The sequence below is a fragment of the Hemitrygon akajei genome, chromosome 14, assembly GCF_048418815.1.
Source record: "Hemitrygon akajei chromosome 14, sHemAka1.3, whole genome shotgun sequence".
NCBI lineage: Eukaryota > Metazoa > Chordata > Chondrichthyes > Myliobatiformes > Dasyatidae > Hemitrygon > Hemitrygon akajei.
This window is the reverse complement of record NC_133137.1, coordinates 68,668,696-68,685,162: the sequence shown is the minus strand read 5'-3', so window position 1 is coordinate 68,685,162 and position 16,467 is coordinate 68,668,696. Positions and strand designations below refer to the sequence as shown.

General features: G+C 40.2%; 1 protein-coding gene across 13 annotated transcripts in view; it reads left to right on the top strand.

Moving 5' to 3' along the window:
- Positions 1–16,467, top strand: part of anks1b (ankyrin repeat and sterile alpha motif domain containing 1B) — an 856,034-nt gene that overhangs the window by 445,370 nt on the left and 394,197 nt on the right. For all 13 annotated transcript variants that reach the window (XM_073066305.1, XM_073066306.1, XM_073066289.1 and 10 more), the window contains one exon: positions 12,831–12,950. In XM_073066305.1, coding sequence (XP_072922406.1) covers positions 12,831–12,950 — 120 coding nt within the window. The remainder of the gene's footprint in view (positions 1–12,830; positions 12,951–16,467) is intronic.

The window sequence follows — 16,467 nt, the reverse complement described above, 5'->3', positions numbered from 1 at the left end:
CAGATTCTGTGAATAATTTATTGGTTCCAACCAAACAAACTAATTTGATTGGTTGTGACCAAGATTCCTCATGTGGTTTACCACGACTCTTCTGGCTTATTCAATATTGTGATGAGGAAGCCTTCCTGACAATATTTAAGTTAAAGGTAAACTATTATCATGTCTTGCTAGAATGTATAATTCATCCAGTAGATTGGATTGTGGTGTACAACAGTTTGTTTCTACACGTCTGGCCAGGTTAGCCTTGAGCTAAGGTTCTTATAAATTACCTTATCCTGAAGAAAATAACATATCTGTTCATGAAAGCAAAAGTTATGCTCAACCACTTAGAAAAAAAAGTTTGAAAACCTGGATTCCATATCTTCCCTCTAAGATATCATTGTTATTAAACCATGTTTTGTACACTTGTATTAAGCTTTATTACTTAAAACGCTCAGCAAGTTAAAAGGTTTAAACTTCCAAGTTTTTATGAGCATGCAACCAAAATTTTAGCAGGTTATATAGCAGGCAGGCATTTTCGAAAGTTAAAGTGGTAGCCATTTTAACAAGATTAAATAGCAGCGCCAAGTTCTAAAATGCATCTGGCAGATTTGATGACACTGATTGTTAGAAGTTGAAAGTGTGGTACTTTGTTAATTTAAATTTCGACTGCTTCCAAGCAAACTTTGGAGACTTTCCACATTTTTGAGTAAGCCAAATGTTAGACCATAAGACATAGGATGCATTGGAGCAGAATTAGGCCATTTGGCTCATTGAGTCTGCTCCATCATTCCATCATGGTTGATTTATTAGCCCTCTCAACCCCATTGACATTTGATACCTTTACTAATCAAGAACCTATCAACCTCCACTTTAAATATACCCAATGACTTGGCCTCCACAGCCATCTGTGGTAATGAATTCCACAGTTTGTAATCCCTCTGGCTAAAGAAATTCTTGCTCATCTCTGTCTGAGGCTGTATCCTCTGGTTCTAGACTCACTCACTATAGGAAACACCCTCTAGGCCTTTCAGTACTCCATTCTGTTCTCCATGTTTTATATTTTCCACGTCTTGCTTCATTATACTAATCAATATATTAAATGCAGGTCTAAATTAATTAGCCAAGTCAAAAAACATGAATTTAATGGTATAACTTTGTAATTGGTTACCACGCAGCTGGAAGCTGTTTCTTAATATAACATTAACATTATGAACAGGTCCTTTAAATTATTTTTACAGGGAAAGAAGTTTTGATTATTAAGAATGTTAGGTAGTGATAAACTATTGATAATTTCTAATGTATGTTCCTGTAAACTTAAGGAGAAAAGGGACATCTCATTTAATTATATGTATGATCAAACTGCGGCAAGATTGACAATATCAGAGCAGAGAGGATTTAATATGTACCTGTCACTGAGTTGAACAAGGTATAATAAGGGAAGTGGATAGATCAGCCACAAGGGAAAAGGCAGAAGTTGAAAGTTAATTATGATTAAATAGTAAAACAAAGAAAAATGAAGTTACAGCAAAAAAAAGTGGAGATAATGGAGTCACAAGAGGAATTTTAAATGGGATTTTTATACAAAGGTGAAGCTTGTATCTCCTGGGTGTCATTTGCATCCTGCTAGTTAAATCTCCATCTGAATTAGCTAGAAAATAACAGCTCTTTGTTAGAGGGAAACAGAGGCTTGGAGATTAGGATGCTATCGACAGGCACAGAAGAAAGGCCCAGTACCAGGAAGTCTGATTGCATGGTAGGACTTTAGGTATCAGTCTCATGGGAGGTGTTTGAGGAACACATCTACTTTGTGAGTTGTCGAGTCCCACTCAAAGTGATAGTATTCTATCATATTACTAACTTGTGCCCTGCCAATAGTGGATAGGCTTTGAGTAGCCTGAAAGGGAGTCACCTGTTGCAGAGTAAGCGCTGGTCCATCCAAATTGTGTGTGTTTTAGTGAGGGGATTCAATGATGTACTAAACACAAGAGATTCTGAAGATGCTGGATATCCAGAGCAACACACAAAATGCTGGAAGAACTCAGCAAGTCATGCAGCATTTATGGTAAAGAGTAAACAATCAACGTTTCAGGTCAAGACCCTTTTTCAGGACTGATGTGTTTTTTCAGGCATCAAAAAGTTTCTAGGTCTAGATCTCTAGCTGCCATGTTCTTTGTGCTAAATATGGTTTCATACAGTGGCGAATTCTTTCACTGGCTTTAGTTTTACCAGGGTTCATTGATGTCAGGGACAGTCATTTTCAGCCCAGCAATGGAAATCCCTGTTGTTCACTTCTCCCATTGGATCCTATTACAGTTTACCATTGGAACTGTTCGTCATGCTCACATCAATGTGAATTTCTTCTTATGTAAGGTAGCCTGTGGTCTGGCAGTGACGTGAATGAACTCAATAACTGTGAAAGTGCTCTGCTCCGTTCCCGTGACGTTTCTGGACTTGCTACTTTCTATTGCACTGAGCCACATTACAAGCTCAAAGAGCAGCATTTAAATGGGAACTGAACATGCAGGTAATGAATGGATATAGACCACGTGTAGGCAGATGGGATTAGTTTAAATTGGCATCATGGTTGATGCAGACATGGTGGACTAAAGACCCTAGTCCTGTGCTTTGTTGTTCTTTGTTTTATTTGGATAAGGGGCAGCCCATTCTCTGATGGTCTTCAACTTGAGTATCTGCGCACTGAATTCAGACGTCTCAGATTCAGGTTTCAGGTCGACTATCACCAGCATATATCATGAAATTTGTTAACTTTGTGGCAGCAGTACTATGCAATACATGAAAATATAGAAAAAGAACTGTTAATTACAAGAAGTATATATATGCATTTCATATAGTTAAATAAGTAGTGCAAAAACAGAAATGAAACAATAGTGAGGTAGCATTCATGGGTTTAATGTCCATTTAGAAATCAGATGCCCAAGGGAAAGAAGCTGTTCCTGAATCATTGAGTGTGTGTCTTCAGGCTTCTGTACCTCCTTCCTGATGGTAACAATCAGAATAGGCATATCATGGGTGATGGGGACCTTAATGATGGGCACCACCTTTTTGAGGCACCGCTCCTTGAAGGTGTCTTGGATACTACAGAGGCTAGTGCCCATGATAGAGTTGACTAATTTTACAACACTGACCTTCCATTCTCCCCCTGGACTTTGTACCCTGTGCACTGACAGTTTCAGTTGGTACGCAGGAGAGAAACTGGAAGGTTTGGAATTACCTGATTACCTGACTGGCAGACCACAGTACGTGCGCTTGCAACACTGTGTCAGACAGAGTGGTCAGCAGCACTGGGGCTCCACAGGGGACTGTCCTGTCTCTCTTTCTCTTCACCATCTACACCTCGGACTTCAAATACTGCACAGAGTCTTGCCATCTTCAGAAGTTTTCTGATGACTCTGCCATAGTTGGATGCATCAGCAAGGGAGATGAGGCTGAATACAGGGCTACGGTGGGAAACTTTGTCACATGGTGTGAGCAGAATCATCTGCAGCTTAATGTGAAAAAGACTAAGGAGCTGGTGGTGGACCTGAGGAGGGCTAAGGCACCGGTGACCCCTGTTTCCATCCAAGGGGTTAGTGTGCACATGATGGAGGATTACAAATACTTGGGGTTAAGAATTGACAATAAACTGGACTGGTCAAAGAACACTGAGGCTGTCTACAAGAAGGGTCAGAGTCGTCTCTACTTCCTGAGGAGACTGAGGTCCTTTAACATCTGCCGGACGATGCTGAGGATGTTCTACAAGGCTGTGGTGGCCAATGATTTGCTGTTGTGTGCTGGGGCAGCAGGCTGAGGGTAGCAGACACCAACTGAATCAACAAACTCATTCGTAAGGCCAGTGATGTTGTTGGGGTGGAACTGGACTCTCTGACGGTGGTGTCTGAAAAGAGGATGCTGTCCAAGTTGCATGCCATCTTGGACAATGTCTCCCATCCACTCCATAATGTACTGGTTAGGTGCAGGAGTACATTCAGCCAGAGACTCATTCTACCGAGATGCAACACTGAGCGTCATAGGAAGTCATTCCTGTCTGTGGCCATCAAACTTTACAACTCCCTCGAAGTGTCAGACACCCTGAGCCAGTAGGTTGGTCCTGGACTTATTTCCACTTGGCATAATTTACCTATTATTATTTAATTATTTATGGTTTTATATTGCTATATTTCTACACTATTCTTGGTTGGTGCGACTGTAATGAAACCCAATTTCCCTCGGGATCAATAAAGTAGTCTGTCTGTCTGTCTGTCTCTATAACCGACTTATCAGCTTTTTCCCAACCCTGCCTACTGTATAGTCAGCAATGCCAACCATTTGAATGGGCATCACTGTGCTTCATTAGTAAAGCTCAGGTTAATGGTTTTCACACTAATCCATGCTTTTAATCAATTTGTAGCAGTTTAATGAAGTTATTTTTACATTTTAATTATTTATGTCCATTTAAACTGCTGTGGGTCAGTACAGTGCACAGTAGGCAGTGCAGTTATCTGAGCAACCCAAGTTCATTTCTGATCCCCAGTGTTCTGTGAAGTGTTTGCACATTTTACATGTGACTAACAGAGTCTCAGGTTCAATCAAGAGAGGGCTGTGGGCTGGGCCTCAGATTCTACAGCCTGAGGCCCAGTCACCAAACTTTTTAAGGGAAGGTCCTGGAGTGGAGGCCTCTAGTACAGGGGATTGTGGTGACTGTGAAAAGGACTGTGCAGCATGGGGAATGTGCAGGAGATGAATGCAATGTTTAGCATAGGCCAAGCATAATCCAGCCATTTTCATCACCTGCTGCTCATTCCAATTATCAACTGTGCTTTTACCTTCTTGATAATCTCTGTAGGCTTTGTCCTTGCTCCATTGCCTCTCTCCCATCCTTCATATACAGTTTGAATACACTCACAGACTGTAAGTCAAGAGGCACTCTAAACTAGGTGCTCCCAAACTTTTTTATGCCATGGACTCCTTTCATTAACCGAGGGACATGTGGACCCCAGGATGGGAACTCCTGCTCTAAGCCATTGTGCTTCCGTCTTCATTCTTTCACCACTCTCAAGACAATTGCTTCTCACAAATGTGTATTTAAAATACTCAAAGGACACTGAAAAATGGGAAACCAAGACAATAATTGGAACAGGTATCTAATAAGAAAAATAACAATTTTCTTGCTCCTTCAAGCAGCACTTGCACTTCTAATATTTTAAGCATCTGAATCTAAAATTATCCTTAGTAAAAATCTTGAGATGTATTTGTTACCTTTACAAAAACATTCAATACTTGGCTGGTTTACTGAGGCAACCGGAGGAATGAGGTATATGCCATCTAGTGCACATGGCTCCATAATTCAGATCAAAAGGCTCATGACCATCCAAGGCTTTTGGGAGATTCCAATGACTTGATGTAAATATTAATGAAATAAAATAAAATGCATTCGAATCAATTCAAGGTGTACAATTTACCATATTTATCTGATGTTGCATGTCTGATAAAGCAGCATCTCTTGCCATCAATTTCCCATATATTTTTTGAGCGTAGATTTGCATTGAGCTTATATAGTGCTGGACAGCTGTGATGAGTGAAAATGAGTAAAAAAGATGACACAGCTCTTTAACAAGTCAAGTGGAAGAATACACAGAGACATGCAAAATCAAGTACAAGTTTCGGGGGGGGGGGGGGAAGAGTAGATTGTGAGAAAAACAGTGATATTCATCGAGAACCAAGGAAGATCAAAATACTTAATTTTTCCATACCTTCAGCACAAATTAACTTCTGACTGAATGAAATAACACATTTTTAGATTTGTATTTCAGAATCAGAGAGATGGTTTACTAATAATCATCATGTAACACAACTAATATTCATTGTGTACTGTGTCTGCGAGGCTGAGTCCGGCGGCGCCGTGGAAGCCCATAGCGGGGGTATTCCCTTCTGCTGCCTGTGTGGGATGACGAGTCTATCGGGACCCTGAGGACTTGTGGAAACTGTGTGATGGTTTCTTTCGAACTTATAGTCTTTTAACATCTTTGAACTATTTTTACTGTACCCATGGTCTGTTTTTTTAAAAATCAATTATGGTATTGTTTGCACTGTTGTAACTGTATGTTGTAACTATGTGGTTTTGTGTAGGTCTTGTAGCTTTAGTTTTTGGTTTGTTGGGTGGTAGAGTTGGTCTTCTGACTTGGTGTGTCTGGGTAGTCTTGTTTTGTCTGGTGAATTTGGAGCTCCTTTCTAGGGAATGTGCCAAGATGGTAGCGCGATATTAATATGCAGCAGCCTCTCTGGACTCTGGATTTGGGGATTGCCAAATGTTATGTGGATTTTCTGGTGTAGTCTGTTTTGTCGTGTGCTCTTGTGATATCATTCTGGAGGAATGTTGTTTCATTTTTTAACTGCATTGCAGTTGTGGTTTCTAAATGACAATAAACTGAAATTCAATTCAAATTCAATTCAATAATAATTAATTTACTCCCAAATGTCTATTTTGTACAATAGTATGGGAACTTCATGTTATTGCATGTAATTCAAGGTTCTAATCTGTGCACCCTTTCAAGAAGCAGGATCATTTGGATTACAATATTTGCACTTGCTGTGCACTATATAAGCAGTCTCCCAGGAAGTTTTTTGGGCTGTTAGTGGCATTGGTTCCAGCATTACAAAGGAGCAGACATGAGATTCTGTGGAAATGAAAGAGACATTTGGATGGTATGTTGCCTCCCAGGATCCAGAGTCAGAGATGTCTCAGGTCAGGTCCATAGCATTCTGTGGAGGGGCAGGGTGAGCAGTGGGAAGTCATGGCATGCATTGGTAGGAAAAGGGAGGAGGTCCAGAAGAGAGAATATGGGGAGGTAGGTAGAAAGCTGAAAAGCAGGATCTCCAGGATAATAATCTCGGGATTGCTGCTGTGACACACACCAGTGAGGGTAAGAAAAGGATGAATTGGCAAATGTATGTGTGCCTGAGGAACTGATGCAGGAGGCAGGGTTACACCTGAACCCGAGGAAGAGCCAATGTTCTTTGGGTAGGTTAGCTAGAGCTGTTGGGAGGATTAAAACTAATTTGGCAGGGGGAAGGGATCTGGAGTGGTAGGGCTGGGAATGGGAGCGGCTGGTGTACCAGCAGATGCAGTGTGAGCAAATTTGCAGTCAGTGGAATGAGTTGAGATGTAACATGGGGGCACAATGAGGAGTGTGATGAATACAGGACTGAAGAGGTTATATTTGAATGCACGCAGTGCATGGAATAAGATAGATAATCTTGCAGTACAATTAGAGATTGGCAGTTATGACTTCATAGGTATCATTGAATCGTGGCTGAAAGAAGATCATAGGTAGGAGCTTCACATCCAAGGATACACATTGTATTGAAAGGACAGGCAGATAGTCAAAGTGGGTGGGGTGTCTCGGTTGGTAAAAGTTGAAAATAGAAGGAGGTGACATAGGATTGGAAGATATAGAATCCTTATGGGTAGAGTTAAGAAACTGCAAGAGTAAAAATACCTTGATGGGAGATATATGCTGGCCTCCAAATAGTGGCCAAGATGTGGGATATGAATTACAACAGGAGACAGAAAAGGCATGTAAAATGGAAAATATTAATATATCCTTTGGGGATTTCAATATGCAAGTAGATGCAGGTTGGTGCAGAATCCCAAGAGAGGAAATCTGTAGAATGCCTGTGAGAATCTTTTTAGAGCAACTTGTAGTTGAACCCACCAGGGTAAAGGCAATTCTGGAGAAGGTGTTGTGTAATAAACCAGATATGATTAAGGAGCTTAAGGTAAAGGAATGTTTAGGAGACAGTGATCATAATATGTTAGAATTTGCCCTGCAGTTTCTCAGGGAAAAGCTAAAGTCAAATGTATCAGTATTACATTGGAGTAAGGAAAATTACAGAGGCATAAGAGAGGATCTGGCCATCATTGATTGAGACTCTAGCAGAGGTGATGGCAGAACAGCAATAACTGGGGTGTCTGGCAGCAAGTCAGAAGGTGTAGGATAGATACATCCCAAAGATGAAGAAGTATTCTAAAGGGAGAATGGGGAACTGTGGCTAACAAGGGAAGTCAAAGACTACATAAAAGCAAAAGAGAGGGCACATAATAGAGCAAAACATAGTGGGAAGTTAGAGGATTGGGAAGCTTTTAAAAACCAACAGAAAGCAACTAAAAAACCACTAGAAGAGAAAAGATCAAATACAAATGTAAGCTAACCAATAATATAAAAGAGGGTACAAAAAGTTTCTTCAGATATATAAAGAGTAAAAGAGAGGTGAGAGTGGATATTGGATCACTGGAAAATAATGTGAGAGAGGTAGTAATGGGGAAATTTTGCCTGACAAATCTTTTGGAATTCTTTGAGGAAATAACAAGCAGGATAGACAGAGGAGAGTGAGTGGATGTTGTTTACTTGGATTTTCAGAAGGCCTTTGACAAGGTGCCGCACTTGAGGTTGCTTAAAAAGATAAGATCTCATTGTAGTACAGAAAAGATACTAGCATGGATTGAATCACAAACAAGAGAAAATCTACAGATGCTGGAAACCTGAGCAATACACACAAAATGCTGGAGGAACTCAGCAGGCCTGGCAGCATCTAGGAAAAGAGTACAGTCAATGTTTCAGGCTGAAACCCTTTGGCAGGACTGGAGAAAAAAGCTGGAGTAGATTTAAAAGGTGGGGGGGAGGGGAGAGACAAAAACAAGGTGTTGGGTGAAACTTGGAGAGGGAAAGATGAAGTAAAGAGCTGGGAAGTTTATTGGTGAAAGAGACAGAGGCCATGGAAGAAAGAAAAAGGGGGAGGAGCACCAGAAGGAGATGATGGGTGGGCAAGGAGATAAGGTGAGAGAGGGAAAAGGGGATGGGGAATGATGAAGGAGTAGGGGGCGGCATTACCGGAAGTTTGAGGAATCGATGTTCATGCCATCAGGTTGGAGGCTACCCAGACGGAATATAAGGTGTTGTTCCACCAACTTAAGTGTGGCCTCATCAGGACAATGGAGGAAGCCATGGATGAAAATAGCAGGATCTCACAGTGACCACCCATTTTATTTCCACTTCCCATTCCCATTCCAAAATGTCCATCCATGATGCTAGATGCTGCCTGGCCTGCTGAGTTCCACCAGATTTTGTGTGTGGAGCCTGGATTGAAGAATGGCTGACTGGCAGGAAGCAAAGAGGGGAATAAAGGCAGCTTTTATTATGGTTGGCCCCAGTGACTAGTGATGTTCTGCAGAGGTCAGCGTTGGAACCACTTCTTTTCAGGTTATATGTCAATGATTTGGATTACAGAATTGATGACTTTGTGGCCAAGTTTGCAGAAAATATGAAGATAGGTGAAAGAGTAGGTAGTATTGAGGAAGCAGGGAGTCCACAGAAGGACATGGACATATTGAGAGAATGGACAAAGAACTGGCAAATAACAGAAAGAATAAAGGTATAGACTATATTCTAAACAGGCAGAAAATTCAAAAGTCAGAGGTGCAAAGAGACTTGGGGACCACTTGCGGGTTCCCTAAAGATTAACTTGCAGGTTCAGTCAGTGGTACGTAAAGCAAAAGCAAATGCAATGTTAGCATTCATTTTAAGATGACTAGAATGTAAAAGCAAGAATGCAATGCTGAGGATTTATAAGGCATTGTTCAGACCATATTCTGAGTAGCTTTGAGCCCCTTATCTAAGTAAAGATGTGCTGGAATTGAAGAGGGTCCATAGAAGGTTCATAAGAATGAACCTGAGAATGAATAAATATGTGGAGCGTTTGATGGATCTGGGCCTGCACTCCCTGGAGTTTGGAAGAATAAGGGGGGAATTCTTATTAAAACCTATCAAATATTGCAAGACCTAGGCAGAGTGGATATGGAGAGGATGTTTCCTATAGTAGGTGAATCTAGAACCAGAACGCAGTCTCAGAATAGAGGGACATCCGCTTAGAACAGAGATGAGGAGGAATTTCTTTAGTGAGAGTGTAGTGAATCTGTGGAATTTATTGCCGCAGATAATTGTACAGGCCAAGTTATTGAGTACAATTAAAGTGGGGGGGGGGGTTGATAGGTTCTTGAATAGTCAGGGTGTCAAAGGTTATGGGGAGAAGGCAGCAGAATGAGGTTGAGAGGGTTAACAAACTAACCATGATGGGTCGAATGCCCTAACTCTGCTCCTTTGTCTTATGGTCTTATTACTTGTAATGCACAATGAAGCCTGCTCTTCAAAATATGGCCTTGCTTTCATGAGAAAAAATTTTAGACACTTGAAATTTTAGTTTCTAATTAGACTTGTGACATAAGCTATTCAAGGTATTTTGATTTATTATTGTCAGATGTACCAATGTACAGTAGAAAACTGGTCTTGCATACCACCAGTTTCCACGGCCAGATTTTCTCTGTTAATGCATGACAGTAGTAAGGTGCTTCAAGATAAGGCTATAAAAGGTATAAAAGTGTTAGAGTACAGAGAAAGTGCATTGCAGATAGAGATAAAACATTTGAAGCAGTTATCAGGAAAAATAGCCACCTGGAGGCCAGTTAATGCATTTATAGAAGGATTCTAAAGTCACAGATAGGCAGACCAAATGTAATTTGCAACTGAAGTTATGCAAACACGTGTCATCAGAGATGGGGTGAGTGGAGGCATAGTTATTGGATATATGAAGAGGGCAAGGTATATGGTTTCGCCAGTGTAGATATTTGGTTCATGGATGGTTTTTGTCAGAGCACGTGCTCATTAAGTGTAATCCACATCTTTAAATAGAAGTGATTGATTATTCATCCATGTATTCTGTAATTATACAGAATCATTCTGTTGAGTTCCTTGGCAAATATAAGAACTGAGAGTGGAATTAGAGTTTGTATGACTTCAAACATGAAATCTGAGTTGATCTTAGGCATTTGACTGATTTAGGGAATATGGCTTCTTTGTAAATTCAACCAGCATTGCAATGATAAAAATAATCAGAACTAATTTCAAAATGTAATTGTATTTTAGTTAGGGGGAACACATTAATTAAAGTTTGAATGTGCATGTGTTTGAAAGCCATCAGCAATTAAAATGTATGTTGTGTATGCTGAGCTTCATTTAAGTAAATGTCTTTTATTTTTGATTATATTTTAACCCTCCATAAAGTGTGTGTTGTTTGAACATAAGCATACGGAGCAGAGTCCTGCTCCACCGGTCATCTCACTGGAGGAATTCCCATTTCCTTCTGGAATGCTTCCCTTGGCAAAGATTCATACTCTTCATAAAATTTAATCATTTCAGAATTAAGCTTAACGTCAAATGATTGCCAGAGTATTGACAAATCAAGGTGTAGCCAAAGTACAAGTAGAGCCACCTTTGCTAGCAATACCATATCATATATTACCCATTTAGATGTTAACAAGTTTGTGATTGAGATAGTCGATGCATCATATTGTAATGAACTTGTAACATCTAATATTTTAGTTTTTTATTTACATCAGATTTCTACACCAAGTGGCCACTTTATTAGGTATGCCTGAACACCTGCTCATGAATGCAAGTATCAAATCATCCGGTCATATGGTGGCAACTCAATGCATAGGTACATGCAAACATGATCAAGAGGATCAGTTGTTGTTCAGACCAAACATCATAATGGGGCATAAACGTTATCTAAGTGACTTTAACTGCGGAATGATTGCTGGTGCCAGTCAAGTGGTTCAAATATCTCAGAAACTGATTTCCATGCACAACAATCTCAAAAGAATTTACAGAGAATGGTGTGAAAAACAATTAAGTATCCAGTGAGCAACATTTCTGTGGGTGAAAATGCCTTGTTAATGAGAGAGGTTAGAGGACAGTGGACCAGCTGACTGGAAGGCAACAGTAATTCAAAAAACCAATGCACAACACTTCGAACTTTGAAGTGGATGGGTTACAGCCGCAGAAGGCCACAAACATGGACTCATTAACCATTTATTAGGTACAGGTGGTGTCTAATAAAGTAGCCACTGAGTTTAACTTCTCCCTTACTCTTTAGTTTCTGATGAATTATTTAACTCTTTTGCACACTCTGTCTTTTTGATCCTTCACTTTATACAAAGCAGACCTTTCATAATCGGAGAAGCTCCTTTGAATTCCAATTGTCATTGCAAATGCCAGACACAGCAAACAACAAGCTTCCACAAAAAGAATTGTAATAATCACCATTTAAGCGTTTTAATAATCTTGTCGATCAAGGGGTTCATGCCAATTGGCATACCGCGCATAACTTCGCTGCACTTTCAAGAAAGATTGCAATAAATCAAGATGACCTTAATTTACCATTCTACCTTGGGCAATGCAGCACTCAGTACTACAGTGGAGCGTAATAATGATTTTGTGCAGAAGTCTTTGGAACCACCAGAGGGGATATACATTCCTTATGTATTTGATGGTTGCTTGGTCATTTGTTTTCTATATTTAAATAAAATACAAGATCAAAGTTACTTAAAATTGTCATTACTCACCTAAATGGAGGAATAACTGTGGAAAGATCCTTCCCATGAATAAGGAGCATGATTTATAGAAAGTGAGGTATGACAAAAATGCACAATCTTTGTTGATGCAGTTATAAGATACCAGAATGGCCACGTTCCACATTAAGGGCAGATTTTCTATAAAAGTATAAAAAAAAGAGAAGCCTGTAGATTCCAAAATTACCAGGAAGTTAAAGTTTATGCTAAGACATGAAATAGATGGAAGTGTCAAGGCAATAAGATTATTCTAATATTCTGGCCAGATCACCTGCATTCTTCCTCGTTCCTCCTTTAGTGCTTCAAAAAAAAAGATAAAACTTTCTCAGCTAAAGGTAAACATAATAGCAGGTTGTCATGTCTATTGCTGTTTTCAAATCTACAGATTATATCGTGCAGAAGATGAATCTGAAGGGAGCAGAAGAACCAGGAAAGCAGTGTCCAGTTCCCACTCCTCAATCTTCCATTTCATCACCAGCAGCCTCGCCTTCCCTTATTGGCAGAGGTAAGGGAATATGGCCAGCCTGCTATGTGCAGGCAAAGGTTATGTTACTGTAGTACTGAATACATTGCATTCTAATGTACAGATCTCAAGTGTCCATTGTTTAACATTGTACACAAGCTAATATCTCATTGTATGATGGTAGTAGAATCCTGTAGAGTGATGTCTAGCTTTAGGACCTAAGATATGACATCTAATGTGGTCATATGATGTTGGCCATGTGCTCTAACAAAGTTTTGTTTGGGAGAGGGTGGGAGTCTTTGATTGCGAATTAAATTGGCAAGTGTTGCCACCGTGGCATTTAGGACTTGACATTATTTTCCATTTTAATGATCTTTTGACTGTTTCTGCACCTCAGCAGAGTTTCCCAGGCCCAGGAAATGAGGCAGGTTAACAGAAGTAGGAGATATGTCAGTGCATTACTCTTAGACTGCGGATCAGGATATTTTTCTACTCTAAATTATGCAATAGGAGTAAATTGATATTGACAGTTCTGTTTATTGCCAGATTCATTACAATCAAACACTGATATTTTCGTTCATTTGCACATCATTTATTCCTTTCTATTCCTGAAGCTATTTTTAGCCAGAATATTGTTGGAGGCACAAGAGACTGCAGATGCTGCAATCTGGAACCAAAACACAAACGTCAATTCCCTGCAGGGGCTCACTCTAATATTTCAGCCCTCCCCCTTTATCTGACACAGCAGTTTTTTTGTTTTACTTTATAGTTGTTCTCTAGCATTGTGCTTATTTCTAGTCAGCATTTATTATCCATTCTTGATACCTGGGAACTGAATGCTTACTAAGCTATTTCATTCAACAGTCAACTATATTGCTGCAGTTATAGAGTTAGGACAGATTATGAAAAAACAGTAGAATACTGTATACTTTCCTGTAGAAGACCCAAAGGCATTGGAGGGGGTAGGTTCAAGGGGGAAGTGAGAGGTAAGTTCTTTACTCAGAGAGTCGTGGATGCCTGGAATGCGTTGCCTGGTATAGTGGTAGAGACAAATGTATAAGAGGCTTTTCGTCATCGTGGCTATTCCTTGAGGTCGAGGATGATGGTCTCTGTCCCATTGATGTATCACAGAGCGAAGATGCCTGTGCGTGTATTTGTTTAATGTGTACTTGATGTTACACTCCAAGAAGCACACAATACTTCACAAATCAACCAACTGATTCCAATGGCATGGAAACCATGATGATTGAAGCTGATGGATTTGTTGCAGCCTTCATCCGCCTATTGAGTTCCAAGTAACTTTGTCCGCCTGTTCCACAGTTGAGGTCTTGGTTGGATTGTTCTTTGTCAGGGACCTCACCCTCAACCTTACCGCCATGGGTGACCCTACCAGGAGCATAGCTCCAGACAGCATCACTCTCGGGATCTCAGGACCACACAAGCTTCTCCACCACGACAAGGTGACAATCCACGGAGAGGCTTTTAAGAGATGTTTGGATAGGCACATGGATGTGAGGGATATGGACATGGTATAGGCAGGAGGGATTAGTGTTTGGGTGTCTTTGATTTGCTTTTTAGCTGGTTTAGCACAATATTGTGGGCCCAATAGCCTGTTCCTGTGCTGTACTGTACTGTACTGTGTTCTGTATTCTGCATTCCACACATATGTGCAGAACAGTAGGATGACTGGAGTGAAAGTAGGACTGATCAGGGACAAAAGAGGAAACAAGAAGGTATGTGAGGTCCTTAATTGATTCTTTTCTTCAGTATTCACCAGTGACAGGGACCTTCACAGCTGTGAGGGCACTGTAGAACAGACTGATATGCTAGAACATGTCAACGTTAAGAAAAGCATGTTCTGGAACTTTTGGAAAAATGGTTGGATAGATGAGAACCCAAGGCCGAATGGGATATACCTCAGGTTACTACAGCATGCAAAGGAAGAGATTGCTTTGCCTTTGGCGATGATCTTTGATTTCTCACTGGCCACAGGATTGGTACCAGATGATTCAAAGGTGCAAATGTTATTCCTTTGTTCAAGAAAGGGAACAGGAGTAACCCTGAGATATACAGACCAGTGAGTCTTACTTCAGTGGCGAGTGTGAACAAGTTATTTGATAACATTTTTAGAGACAGGATTTATGAGCATTTGGAGATGCATAGTCTGATTAGCAATAGCATGGCTTTGTGAGGGGCAGGCTTCTGAACCAGCATAGATAAATTCATTCACCTCAACACTGAACTGATTCCACAACCTATGGACTCACTTTCAAGGAGCCTACAATTCATGTCCTTAGTATTAATTAATTGATTGATTGATTATTTATTTGTGCAGTTTGTCTTCTTTTGAATATTGGTTGTGGGTCCTTGTGTGTAGATTTTCATTGATTCTGTTGTATTTTGTTGTACTGTGGATGGTGCAAGAAAATGAATCTCAAGATGGTATATGGTATATGATGTATATATATATACACACACACACACACACACACACACACACACACACACACACACACTTTGATAATAAATTTACTATGAACTTTGAACTTTGTGATCATGCCTCCTGGCCTGATTGAATTCTTTGAGGATTTGACAAAGTAGATTGGTGAAGGTAGAGCAGTGGATATGTGTATATGGATTTTAATCAGATGTTTGATAAGGTACCCCGGTAGGCTCATTCGAAAGTTAGGAGGAATGGAATCCAGGGAAAGCTGGCTGTGTGGGTCCAGGTTCAGCTTGCCCATAGAAGGCAGAGGGTGGTTGTAGATGGAATGTATTCTGCCTGGAGTTCAGTGACGTAATCTCCCACAGGGATCTCTTCTGGGGCTCTTTGTGATTTTTATGAGGAAATGGAAGAGTGGGTTAGTAAGTTTGCAGATGGCACAAAGGTTGGTTGAGCTGTGGATATTGTAGAAGCTTGCTGTAGGTTACACCAGGACATTGACAGGGTGCAGAGCTGGGCTGGGAAGTGGCAGACCAAGTTCAAACTGGAGAAGTGTGAATTGATTCACTTTGAATGGAAGGATGAGAACTGACTTGATAGAGGTGTACAAGATGATAAGAAGCATTGTTTCAGTGGATAGCCAAAGACAGCTTCTCAGGGCAAAAATAGCTAATATCAGGGAGCATAATTTTAAGTGGTTTGGAGGAAAGTATAGGGAGGATGTTAGTGATAAATATTTTACACAGAGAGTGGTGAATGCATGTAATACCATTCCAGGAGTGGTGGTAGAGGCAGATACATTAGGGATATTTGAGAAAACCTAAGATTGCATATGGATGAGATCTGTGTAGGCCGGAAGATGTGGATTGATATTAGAGTAGGTTAAAAGGTTGGCACTAAATTGTGGGCTGAAGAACCTGTACTATCCTATGATGTCCTATGTTCTATGTTTAGATGTTTTCATGGTCACTATTATTTATATTATTGTTTTATTCCAGATAATTATGTAAATTTAAATTCACATCATCAAATCCCAATGGTGGAATTTGAACTCATGCCTCCAAGTTAATATTGCAGAATTAGATTTATACACCATTCCTTCATTATGCACAAATA